Source organism: Crocodylus siamensis, chromosome 8, assembly GCF_052110815.1.
Source record: "Crocodylus siamensis isolate JL-2025a chromosome 8, ASM5211081v1, whole genome shotgun sequence".
Lineage (NCBI taxonomy): Eukaryota > Metazoa > Chordata > Crocodylia > Crocodylidae > Crocodylus > Crocodylus siamensis.
Window position 1 is genome coordinate 75,009,676 of NC_143402.1, and position 13,842 is coordinate 75,023,517.

At 40.5% G+C, this 13,842-nt stretch overlaps 1 protein-coding gene across 8 annotated transcripts in view; it reads left to right on the forward strand.

Moving 5' to 3' along the window:
* Positions 1-13,842, forward strand: part of CEP112 (centrosomal protein 112) — a 279,030-nt gene that overhangs the window by 180,954 nt on the left and 84,234 nt on the right. For all 8 annotated transcript variants that reach the window (XM_090059025.1, XM_090059029.1, XM_090059032.1 and 5 more), the window contains one exon: positions 7,797-8,027. In XM_090059025.1, coding sequence (XP_089915151.1) covers positions 7,797-8,027 — 231 coding nt within the window. The remainder of the gene's footprint in view (positions 1-7,796; positions 8,028-13,842) is intronic.

The window sequence follows — 13,842 nt, forward strand, 5'->3', positions numbered from 1 at the left end:
AGTGGTTGAAAAATTCACTTACTTGGGCTCCACCGTCTCATAAAATCTTGGCTTGGAAGCCAAAATTAACACTGGCATTGGAAAGGCAAGCAATGCCATGGCTTAACTTCAAAAGACAGTTTGGAAAAACAGAGCGCTCACTCTTTCAACAAAGATGTTAGTCTGTAGCACTTGCGTACTTAGCTCTCTATTGTATGGCAGTGAAACAGGAATTGCTTATACCAAGGAAGAAAGAAAACTGAATAGTTTCCATGGTGTGACAGTGGTGTGACAGAATCTCCAACTTCGCTGCAGGCCAAGATACCCAGTAAGTTTGTGCTCTGGAGACAGAACTGCTTCCAATGTGAATTGTATGTGCAGTGGCTGAATCCCCAAGGACATAGTGTATGGTGAGCTGGGCACTGGCAAACGTCAGTTTGGATGGCCCAAACTCTGTTTTGTTGATGTCCGCAAGAAAAACCTTTGTGAGCTGCACATCAATGGCCAATGCTTGGAATCAACTGCTTTGGACTGTTGCGAGTGGAAAGCTGCTGTGAAGCAAAGTCTATGTCTCTTTGGGGCAGTCAATGATGAGACTGATGAGGCAGTCGATGAGGCAGTCAATGATGAGATAGAAAAGAGGTGTCAGAGGCAGGCAAGACAAGATAGTACTCAGCATGCCAGTGCAAACCCAACTCAGTTTGTATGTGCAACTTGCTGGAGGGTCTGCTTGTCACGCATTGGACTCAACCACTCAAGAACCTGTGGTGGTACCTGGTAACCGACCAAAGGCACATTCTCCATGGTCTCCCACGAGTGATGGCTGCCAGTGATTATGATCATATGCTTAAAGTTAAATGCTATGCTGTATTTTAATAGGTTACTAGTCATCTGCACCTTCCTTTTCCCAGCTCCATTCCATTAAATGAAACTGCAGTAAGGTTCGAGGCCTGAACGGTGCATTTCAGTCTCAGTTGCTTTCTAGCAGTCTACTTTATTACACAGTTTACTCTTCAAAGCTAAGAGGTGGCATGTATCTACCTTCAGAATATTGAGCAAGTCATTATAAATAGGTCACAATGAAGTAAATTACTTTTTTCTCAGTGGCAAATTGTTGTGGGTTTCTGACCCACCCTTTTTATAATCATATTTCCACAAAGATATAGAATATTTATTCATTTGAAACAGGAACAGACATTACCCACTCAGCTAAATTGGGGTGGGCAAAATGTGGCCCATGGGCCAGATGCAGCCCACCAGGCTGTTCTGTCTGGCCCGCGGGGCCCCTAAAAAATTAAGTACGAGTCAAGGCTAGCCCACCCTTTGTATGTGGGGGGGAGGGGCTTGCAGGGCAGATGCAAAGGATCCTGGGATGCTGGGCTAACTGGGATGTAAGTTAACTTGAATCTGGAGGGGATCTGGGACAGAAGTTTGATATACTGATTTATCCTAAATCAGTTAATTCTGATATTGCTTATCCAGTCTTATATTAAAGTCTCATCCAGGCTTGTCTTAAACCAGTTTTGACCATTTTGAAAGCAGTTTATGTGCACTGATTTTCTGTTGTGTTACAGCTTTGAACTGGTTGCCAATAACTTATACCGGTTTATGCGTAATTTCTGTCCCTAGCCTTAGAATTGAGAAAATATGAAGATACGTGCTATGTTTTTTGTTTGTTTTTTTTTCTTCCTACTCATGCTAACTTTGGCTAACCTCCTTAAGATTTGATAGTAGTTGATCAAACTTGGCAACTAACATAATGAACCTTTCTTAAGAGCTTTAATAATTTGCATTCATTTCCATCAGTAGATTTAAGGTTTGTGTGTTGGAAAAGATTGTTTCATTGCAGCAGGTTGCTCACTTGTAATCTACTACACCAATGGCAGTGTTTATTTTTTCAAAAAACTGCTTGCTTTGAGAACCTGGGTTTATTTTTAGGCAGTTGGAGATCACAGACATAGTTTGTGTTAGTGTAAGCTTTTCCAGTCAGTTTGGAGAGATTAGATGTCTCTTAAAATCATCTTACTAGCAGTGAAGTTGATCCAAAAGGACTTCTCTAATCTTATTAGTTTCACTGCCATCACCCTGTCTCCAGATTCTTTCTTTTTTCCTACTAGAACCAACCTCTGTTTTTGCCATCTATTAGGTCCACCGTCAATGCTCCTTTGCATGTCAATTACCTTTATACTTTACCTATAACATTCAGTCCACGAATTTGGGGACTTGAGTCCTTTATTCTGCTTTGTGCCACTGGAAAAAAGTTTGAGTTATGCCAGTAAGTAGACTGATGCTTTTATGTTAGAATTTTTGGATGCAGGACTGAATAGCGCAGAGAGAAATCAGAGTTGACTCTGGAACTCGCCTGCACTCCACTTTGGCTCCCAGTATGATTTATGAATGAATTTTCCATAGAATGCACCAGGTTAGCTTTGGCTCCTAATTCTAAGCATTTCTCTATCTTTTTAGGAATAATTTGGAGGATGTAATGTTTTAAAGTTTTACTTAGCATAAAACCCCTAAACAACAGCAGTAACAAAAACCTTTCCTCATCCATTATGGGCTAATGGGTAAAATTCCAAGCAAGATTTGTAATAGAGCAACTAGTTAAAAACAAACATTACATACGTCTGCCCATAACACAAAGCATAAAATCCTACAGAAATTATAACCATTTATCTTCACCAATTTAACATTTTTTTCACTCAAATAAAAGCCAGTAACTTTGACATTTAGTTTTAGCTCAAGGCCATAACTGTTTTCCAAAAGAATTATAAATGGTATATGGTAGATTATAATTATATATTGAAATGTACATGTTGGTATGTATACAGATTTAATAAAAAATTAATCATGCACAGAGGAAAAGACTCAAAAAGGATTTGGTACAAATTACATTATGTAGAGTGTGTGTTTGAAATAATGCTGATGTTTCTAAAATGTTTAGTCAATGTCATGCTTTTGCACACATTTAATGCATTTTCTCTGTATGCATGCACTCCCACGGTTTTAACTTTAACATAAAAGAGAGCAATTCAAGAAATAATCAAGAAAATGTGGAGAGAAAAGCAATGTTGTATAAGTAGTTTCTGAGAGAGGTCAAAACTTAACTGTAACATGAATCTATTTGAGCGTGTACACTAGTGTGTAATGCAACATTTCTGATTCATTCAGGTATCAGCTCTGGTCAGAAATGTAGTACATGTTTTTAGGTAATCACTTCCTTTTTCTTCGAAGGTTGGTAGAAGCTGGCAAAGTTCACAGATGTTAGAGGTATTTCTGGCACAGAAAGGAAGCTAAACATGATGTGTTTAGATGACTGCAGATGCTATGGTATAGACCAATGATGTCAGACTCATTCGAACTGGTTGACTGGACCCAGCCCGCAGGGCTTCTTGCAGGCCAGACTTCACACTGCTGGATCCAGGCTGAGCAGCTTCTTACAAAGACTGCCACACTTGCCCAGCTGCCCCAGGTTTGTATGCCTAATGGAGATCGCAAACTGGAAATTCAGTGGTAGGGCAAACAGTGGTGACAGTATTAATCCCCTGAGTGCTAGGCCGGCCAGCACAGTAGCTTCAGCAGCTGTGAGAAGCCCTGCAGGCTGGATCTGGTGGTGGGTTATCTGGACCATGAGAAGCCTGTAGACTGGATGAACCCCCCTCTAGTATAGACATCCAGAGAAGAGAAAAATTTAAAGAAGAGAGCAGTATCGTGATCTAAAAGCCACAACTGGCAGCAGCATTTGTGGGTCTGAGACGTAGCTGTCTAATAGGGTGTTGACAGATGTGGAGAAAACAATGTGCTTTACTGGAAGCGGCAGTGCATTACTTCAACCCAGCTCCTCAGTGTCTGTATAGATCAGGTGCTTCAGTGGGGCTTTTTGGTGCTTCTAGCTACAGTCGATTCAGTCAGGTATTAGATAAAAGCACCAAAAATCCCCACTAAAGTGCCTGATCTATACAGACATTGGGAAAACTGAGTGCAGCCAACACACTGCCTCTTCTAGGTATGCACTGAGCTCAGTGCGGGAAAGAGCTGAATTCAAAGTAAAGTGCCATTTTGTTTTTTTGGGTTTTTTCCCCCCACATCTGCAAGTAGCTATAATATTTAGGCATAGTTTTAAAATCTCATGGTTATCACAGAGCCATAAATGGATCCCAATGAACTGAAATCTCTTGTGAGCATACTGTTAACAAAATTCTCCTATGTCAATACTCAGAGAAAATGTTCTTGTTCAAAATTATATGTGAATAGAAAATATTTATGCTAGCTAAGCTACATATTACAATTGTTAAAATTAGAACAATTTTACTTTACTGTCTCAGGATGCAAATGTATTGAGGGAAACAACCTTTAAAAACCTACTAGAAATGATTCAATCAATAAGAACAATCAAATACAATTTTTGTATGTATCACATTATCTCTGGTTACTTTGTTCTGTGCTTCCAAGGAGACAATCTGCTGTCTTCTAAAGAAGCTCAGTATATGATAGACAGTGTGGAATGCATAGCTTAGTTAAAATCATGGTCTTATAAGAGAAATAGACATTTTGAAAATTAAAGCCCAGAGCAAGCAAGATGGAACAATTTTCCACATTTTGAAAATTCTGCTATATGGATATAGTATCAGACTTAAGTGGTTCAGGTTAAATCTGTGTATTGAACTTCTGTCCCAGATCCCCTACAGATTCAAGTTAACTCACAGTCCCCTAGCATCGCGGGATGCTTTGCACCTCCCCTACAAAGCCCCCTTTGCAGGATGGGCAGGCTAGCCTTGCCCCAAGCTGTCTGCTCCAGCTTGGGGAAGGAGGCATGCTCTAGTGCCCCCTGGCTTCTGGCCTAGGCCACTGCAGGTGTATGGATGTATTTCCTGAATCAAGAGTGAATGTCTGTTCACTTGCTTATTGGTTCAATCTACACAGCTTAGACTAACCTGTGAAGACTGAACTGATTCAGTCCTGGGCTTTTTATCTGTCTGTACTTGGCCTAAAGGCCTAGAAAAGGAAGGTGCAGTTAGAAAAACAACTGAGAGAGCAAGAGAATTTAAAACTAAAGACAATGGAAACCGAAAGCTATAGCTTTCCCTGTTCCTTTCCCCTCACCATGTGTACATTTTAACCCACTTACTGCTATGTAACTTTAACTGTTGCACATCAACTAGTGAATTTGGCCACAAACCTTTAATTCATTGCCATTCGGGAACACTTAGAAGGATACCTACAAAATGCTTCCCTGCTGCTAGTCCTGTGGCTTTATAATTGACCCTCTTCTTGACTGATAGTATTATGTATGCTAGTACGATGCTTAACTGTCTTTTTAATTTAAGACCTTAAGTCACATAAGGCACAGGCAGAAGTGCAGCTCCTGTGTCTATCTTATGGTGCCTCACGGACAGTGCCATGAGTTAGACTGATCCTCCTGACCCAACACACATTCGTTTTTGGGTCAGGAGGGCGGGTGATCAAGCTCCAATTTGGAGCCAATCCAGGGAGAGAAGCTGAGTCTCTGCAGCCTCTCCTAGCTCCATCTCCCAGCTCCCAACTTGCCAGGAACAAGGCTCAGCGTGACGCATGCCAGCACTGCCCCCAGTGCTGATTTCAGAATGGGAGGGGGAGAAGTCAGGGGAAGGAGGTCCATTCTGGGGTTTCCCCAGCTCGGCTGGAGTGTGGGTGTGGGTAGTGCTCCAATCTACCCATCCCACCCACTAGCAGCATTTGAACAAACCCCAGAATTACCTCCTGTGCTCCCTTCCCCCCTTCCTATTCTGAAAACAGTGCTGGAAGCAGTGTTGGCATGCATCAGCCGAGCCCTGCTCCTAGTGAGCACAGACACAAGTTACTGAGGGCACTCCACTTCAAAGTGCCTTCATCTGAACCCTCATGTAATGACGGTCCTGATTTTCATGGAATTGAGCACTTCTAACGTGCTCTGCAGCCATGAATTTGTGTTTGGTCACACCTGTAGAGTGCTTTCAGGGGCCATATTGAGTGAAAATTGTAGCTTCTGTCTGTGCCTTAAGGTGTTTTAGAAAATTGTCATCGAGTGAACAGTTAGGTTGACTCCAACCTCATCTTTCTGTGTACTTTCTTAGAAACTAATCTATAATTTGGTGCTGTGACCAAATCTCAAAAAGTTGCAAGTGTTTCTGCTTGTCTAGAGGATTCAGGCAGAGAAGAAAGAAGTACTGTGCCTGCATTTTACCAGTTGTAGTTCAGTGTTTTTTGAAGATTTTTTTTACTCCTTGTGGATAAATAGATAATGGTTTTAGTGCAGTATATTCTCTTTTTCTATTAGCAGCTGGCCTGAAAATTGTCATCCTTCTCAGGTGGAAATCTTGCTGAAGTTACCTATATCTTTTCCATCCCCAGATTATATTACTTGTTTGGATGTACAACATGGTCCTTGAGGAACCTTTAGAAGTTGTATCTGGTTCAAAACACAAGGGAAGTCTTGATGCCCATCTTGCTGGGGTCATATGACCCCCCACAGTCTTTCCTGTCCAAGTGTAGGGAGGCTGGACCTGATGATCTGTAAGGTCCCTTCCAGCCCCTACAAACTATGAAAATATGAAGTCAATCTGAACGTATAAGTTGTGTGCTACATCGTCTACACTAGGGGTAGGCAACCCCCAGCACAGGTGTCAGAGTGCACCATGCAAAGGTATTTTGCTTGGCACATGTGCCTCTGGGCAGACTGTGAGGAAGGGGCTGGGCTGTGCTGCCATGACAAGGATCGCTCCCCTCCCCCCGGCCCCCTCTGGCCTGCCAACATCTTCCAAGTTGAGGTTGTGGGCACTGGCCAAAAACGTTGCTGACCCTTGGTCTACACAGTCTACTGTTCATTTCTTAGTACAGTTCAAAGTCCTTACGACTATACTGTGATCCTTACAAGATCTTTCAGAGATGATCTTCTTCTCTTTGACCTATCATAGCAGCTGAGGACTGTTGTGGTGTTTGGGCTGTCAGTGTTGAGTGGTAGTTTTCAGGCTGAACACTCCCTTTGGAATTTAGTCTCAATTATTCTCCTCCAACCCCAAACTTATTTTACTATAAATATCTCTAGAATAGTATACAGATTCATCATGCCCAGTTTCATTGCTGAAGCCTGACATTTTCCCATTTTTAATGCACGTTTCTTGGATACATTAGCCTTTCCAGGAAATGTGTGTACTCAGTACCTGCGAGGTACAAGTGATGTTCATTAATAGTTTACAAAGTACTGGTAGATACAAACTCGGTGAATATGGAATCAAAAAAAAATGTAAAAGTACTCTACAGAAGTTATTCTTTGCATTATGTGGTGTTGGATCTTCTTCCTGCCTAACAGTTTTTCATACAGCATTTATGTCTTTCACTAGATCCTGGGTTAGTGTAAAAACTCTGTAGCAGGGTTGAGTGTTTGGAGGGAGTTGCATGACAAGGTGAGGGTCTGACACTCTGGGAGTGGAGGCTGTTTTTTCTTTAAGTATGGAGGAAGATGCAAAGACTTAGAGAAGGAAGCAAAAGGTGGAAGCACATGTGAGCGGGCCACTAAATTTAGACTCCTACCTTGATCAGGAAGCATGCCATTTTTAGCTGTTTGAGCAGAGCTGACAGGCAACCTTTGCTAGAAGGAAGCTTTGCTCATTTGTATGTATATGAGGAAGACGAGGAGTCAAGAACAGAAGTTATTGGGAGAATCCAAATGCTCAAACAATGTTGCTGTGATGGGGGAAGAAGGGATTTTCTTTAGTCTGTTCTCTATCCTACGTGATAAAAATCAGAACTTATATAAAAAAAAGTCTTTGCCACCATTTTTTTTTGCTTTTTTGTTGAAGATTATCTGTGAGATGGATGCCCAAGTTCACAAGCTGAGAGAAGAGCTTATTCAGGTAAATGCTCAACGGAAGCAACAGCTGGTAGAACTTAGTCTTCTGCGGGAAGAAGAAAAGCAGAAGGCTGCTCGGGATCATGAAGCTGCAGTGAATAAGCTCAAAGCAGAGTCAGAAAAGATGACATTAGACTTGAAACGAACGCATGCTGCAGAAACAGAGATGACGCTGGAAAAGGTAAGAGACTTGCATGACATTAATACACAACTTAGTACGCGAGGGACAGTGGTCACTGATATAGCCAACATGAAAGTTTCTATAACAAATTATACAGGTCATTAACAAACATTGGGAGACTGCTTAAAGAAAGGAACCTGCTGTAGGTCAGAGTTCTCCAACACCTGTGGCATTTATAAGCTAGAAGTATTTAGTTTTTAGGTCTTTGAAAAAGGTGCCTTTAAAAGTAAAAAGTAGTTTTCAGGCAATAATTCTTGTTTTGATTACTCTTGATTTTAAAGGCATTGATTAAAACACCTTTAAAAAAGTATGTTTCTCCATTTTCGTTCTTTTTATATGTTTCTATGATTTTTTTACTAGTCAGCTAATATTGTCACAGTTGCCCTTTGCATGTTAGCTCAGTGGTACATGGGAATTTGCATATACCCATTTCAGCTTTCTTTACCTCTGTGCACTTTGGTGATTGGATTTCACCTCCCTAGCCTGGCTGAAATCAGACCATTAATGGAAATAGTTCCATTTCTTTTGGTGCTGCTTAAAGTATATTCCATATCTTGTGGTCAAGATCAGTTAACATACTGTCAAGTTACAGAAAAAAAATTCTGGTTTATGTTCACAAGAAGATAGAAAATATATGTTAGAAGCTACTTAAATAGAGATGTCAATAACAGTAAAGTGTAGGGTTCTCAAAGGAGCTTAAGGAAGCTAGGTGACCAGATTTCAATGGGAATTTGGAGCTTAAATGTTCTAGGCTCCTTAATGCAGCCCAGACTGAATATACTGACTGATTATGTGAATACTTCAGTATGCCGGTGACTTTAATCAGGCAAGTGGACCCACTGCAGTCAATCGAACTAGTCTTGTGAATAAAGTTATTCACACGTGTGTTTGGTGGATTGGGCCTTCACAGTAGATAGAAGATTTACTAAAGACGATGGCTTTTTTAATAACTAGGGCCCTTTTCCTGAAATCAGCACTGTACCTAGACTCCTGGAGGCCCCAAATGAACTTTTAGTATCAGGCCCCCCTTTGCTAGAGATCATGATAATAATAATAACAAAAATTAACATTTTCAGGCCCCCCTTTCTGTCCGCGCCCCAGGCGGCTGCCCAGTTCGCCCATGCCTGTGTCCAGACCTGCCTGAAATCAGTTACATGCATGCTTAAGACCACAGCTGAGTAATCCCATTAAAACTTTGACTTACTCCTGGTAATAATGTTCAGTTTATGTATGTTTGCAGGATCAAAGCTTTGTACTTCATTAAGGATTGGCCTTACTTCTTTAAAAATAAAAGGAGAAAAAGCATTACTAGATTCTTATTGAATCTGACTAAACTCTACCCTAGGCTGCTGCAGCTGGTTAATGGCATCTCCAGCATAGTTTTGTAGAAAACATCAGCACAAGTGGTATGTTATTCATATTTTTTCCTATTCTTAGAAGAGGAAAGAAGCAGTAGCAAAGGATGCACATTAGAACATTGTTCAAATCAGAGGTTCTCAACCTTTTTAGGCTCAGTTCACCCGTTGTTAGACCAGGCGACACATCAGAAAATGCCAGCTCTTAATTTTTATTCATTTTTTGACTACAGAAAAACAAAAGAACAATTATTCCATTGCAGGAAGACCACACAGGTCAGCATGTTTTTTGACACGGTGAATTCCTATTTGAACTCTCTTGGTTCATCTTATAAATCATATTTGCACGCCTAGTGGGGCTAACACTGCCATGGCACCCTTGAAAGAAACTCAAGGCTCCTTAAGGTGCTACACCACCCTGGTTGAGAATCACTGTTCTAAACTAAAACAAAGCTGCTTAATGTTTAAACTAGTCTCTCTCTATGTGTGTGTAGGCTTGGACTGATTAAATATTTCAACATGTGTTTGTGTGACAAATTCCACATATTATTAGAAAATAATATACTGCAATAAAAATGAGCAGTTTGCATATACTGCTTGAGCAGCCTTTGTGAAACTGACATTTCATTTACCTGCGTCAGGTTCTTGGTCTATAATTTTAAACAGCATTTCTAAGGATTATGTTGGAAATCTGCCAGCCTGAAGCCATTAAATGGTTGTGATCAACAATTCAGAATCTTTTTTGAATTTAAGGAAAGCTCCACATGGCATAATTATTTAAAGCCAAGGTCACAGAAAGTATTTAAACCTTTGAAATTCATAATTAAAGGATTAATATTAACTCATGAAGACATTGTCATTTTTGCTTAAAAATGGAATTTGAATCTCAGTTCTTTTCTTTCTTTGATCTTTTCTTTTACGTTTATATTATAGCATAGTAAAAGAAAAGTTAACTACTTTACCTCCCCAAATTAAAGTTACAAATAATCCTTAAAGACTTCAGAGTAAAATATTGTTAAGTCTTGAATCACTATTACTGTCAAGAATATTCATCTGAAAAATTTCAGTTGAATTTGTATTATTTCCAAATAAAATCATATTAAGACTTTCTGATTTTTAATTTATGATCAGTATGTGTTTAGGAAATAAAATAGACTATGATTGCAGCACATGAAGTGCAGCTTGTTTTAAAAACTAACTTTCCTTTCAATTTTTTTTAAGTTTTTCTAAATTTCATTACCTCAAGATGTTGCACCTTAATAATGTAACATGAAAGGATTATTTTTGTTTTTATTTTCTTTTTTGTTTGTGTTTTGTCCCTTAAGATCCATGCATTCTGGTTTACTATATCATACATGGTGCCTAGACTTGTTCCTTAGAAAGCTTGGTGGTTTAGTTTTGGTTTGGAAGTGATTATACAATTATCTAGATTTTTCTGAGGCTCATCCACTCCCAAATGAAGGGATTTGTTCCCATGCAGCTTTATATTAGCGCCGGATTGATTTCTGAGTGCTTGGTTCAAGCATTTATGGACTGGCACTCACCCGATTAGGATGAACAATATAAAAATCTGGCTAAAACTTCAATGAAGTAGAGCTTGAAGGAAAAAGTGAATTTATAGAGGCGTGTGATTCATAGACCTTTGTCTTCTCCATAATACTGGTAGAGAAAGGGAAGGAAAATAAAGATCTGGGAGAATAACTTTCATTGATAGGACACTGCACACAAGTATGAACAGATGTGGTCCTTTATAATGAAACATGTGGGACTAATTTGATATTGCTTGCTACCAGGAAGGTTTTTCTCATGAAATAGATGTCAGTCTTTATTCTTCAGGTTCAGTCTTTGGATAGATGCTTAACTGATACTTATGCTCTCCTAAACTTTGTATTCCAAACTGCTTTGACTCTTGAAACCAGACATAACCCAGTATATTTCTGCCATCAGGGGTTTTCCTTCATGTGTCAATTTCTTTGCATTAATTAAATGAAGCAAAAATGGCAATTTATTAGCTTAGCACAGGACTAAACTTAGTTTATGATGTCAAGGCATTTATAAATTGGCTTCTGCCGTCTTTACTGGCAATTCTTATTCATAGTTCTATCTCCATATTTTCTTTTGTTTGGTATTTAGTGGTAGCCCTTTACTTATATACATATTTCTCTTGTTGGTTTTTGAGGTAATAAAATACATACTTTATGTTCCTTTTATCATATCTTATATATTTTATCTTGTAGCCTTACTGGGCTACTCACTAGTAGTATTTATTGTACTGTCAACCTGCTAATCTAACAGCCAATATCTGTTTGTAATTATTGTATCTTAAAATTAAAGTAATCAATAGGAAGGTTAAGCTATTGTGTTATCTGGAAAAAAACCCTTATCAGGCAACCAGATGAAACTGTGTAGCGTGCTTTGTTAAGAAAATAAATAAGCCACTTGATATTGTGGAAACAAAAATAGTGGAAAGATTCCCTAATGTTCCACTGCGCTATCCTGCTGCAGACATTATTTTTAACTCAAAGCTCACTGGGAGTCGATTTTTCTTTTGAAGAGGTGAGCTACAAGTGACGTTGGTAGTTTTGAACTGGTACAGCATCTCTGTCCCAAACATCACAACAGGATTTGATGTCTCTTTAGGCTAAATTCTGCCCAATGAGCTGTTGAAGCACAGCCCCCTCCAGTGCTCATCCCGAGTTCCCAAGAGGAACGATGCCAGTTCCTGCCCACGTGTCTGCCATAGGTGGAAAGGATGCAGCATCCGCAGAGCAGGGGACCAGAAACGTAGTCTCCGCTTACTCTTCCTTTCGGGCAAGCAAGCGCAGGAGTGCAGGGATGGAGCAGGTTACTGTTTGTAGAGTCTCTCCAGCTCTAGAACAGGTGCACAAGAGAAGGGTAGAGGAACAACTTGCATCTCTGCACTTTGCACACTTGTGTATTCACTGTTCAGAATCAGACCCCTCTGAGGGCCTTTTATTATCACCGTTCTTGTCTGAATCTGCTATGATGTGATAAGGTTCATATAAAGTACTTCTATTACTGGGCCAGACTGGAAAGAGGCAGTTTATTGCTGTTCTTAACTTGACACCTGATCTCTCAATGCCTTTCTTGTGCAAGGGATAAATATTGAAGGCAGTGGTGTGTGAAAGGAGTTGCAGGCACTTACAATTGTTGTCCCTTTTCTTACCAAGTTTCTAAGGCTGTGTCCCCACAACCAGGGGCGTGTGGTTGCTCCGGGGGGAAAAAAGCAGCAGCACAAATTCGTGCACGCCCCTGCACGTGAGGTTAGTGTGCGGAAAAATGCTTCGGGTGGGGTAGGGAAGACTGGCCCCAGCACCCTTACCTGGGGTCCTGGGGAACTCCCATGGCTCCAGCAGTGGCGATCTGGGTGCGTAGAGCACACACTGCTATCACATGCACTGCCTTGCTTTCTTTTGGTGTGGGGTTTTTTGACACCAGGATCTCCCAGTGCCAAAAAACCCTGCCGTACTGCGAATTAGCAGTACAGTGAATGCCTTTATGTGCAGCATTTGCAGCTTGTGGCACTGCAAACCGCGCATGTATGATCATTTGGACGTGTCCTGAGAGTCTTCTTCACTCTCCGGGCGAGGCTGTGGTTGTCCCTAGCACAAAGGAGCCCGGGGAGGGAAAAGTACCAGTTTCCATTCCACTTGTCTTGCCCCCCTCCTCGTTGTAACCATGGCCTTTCAAAAGTGGGGTGCCTGTACTTTCCAGAGAGACTGAATGCCAGAAAGGGACCAGAAGAAAATGGGGCTGATCAGATTTGCTAGGAACTAACCATGTAGTTTCCTCATGTTGGTGTATGTGAAGAGAGGCAGAGGAAAGACTGGTCTGGATAAGACCTGCATAAATACTTCCCTGTAACATCTACACTCTGCAACTGAGAGCTGCAGGATACGGGGCTAGATGACCTGTGGTCTGAGCTGGGGCACTTCCTAAATTCTTACGGGTGCTAAATGGATGCATCCTCCAGCAGCTCCTACTGGGGCAAGGCAATCCCTTGTTCTCTCTGATAGGCCCTTCCAAAATATATACCATCTGACTGAACTTGGATTAATTCATTGCTGAAAAGGAATGAAAGATGTTAAATATGCACCAGTGCCCAAGACTATTGCAACACGTAAGGGAGTTAGAACCTGCGAAGCCAGATTAGGCGTAAATCAGCCAAGGAGTCCAAAACACCAGAAGTGTGCAATGAGACTCTCATTTGATATTTAATTCTTATAGCTTCACTTAATTTTGTGACATCATGACAGAGTAACCTGAAAATTAGTAAAACCTCTATCAAAATTAAGAAATGTTGATTGATTTTAAAAGTGTAAAACCAGTTTTAAGATACAGATTTGATTTCTTCTTTAAAGTATAATCCTTGTATCGCTTGATTGTATTATTGAAATAACTGATAATGATTTGATCTTTGTTCAATGCTAAACATGGGG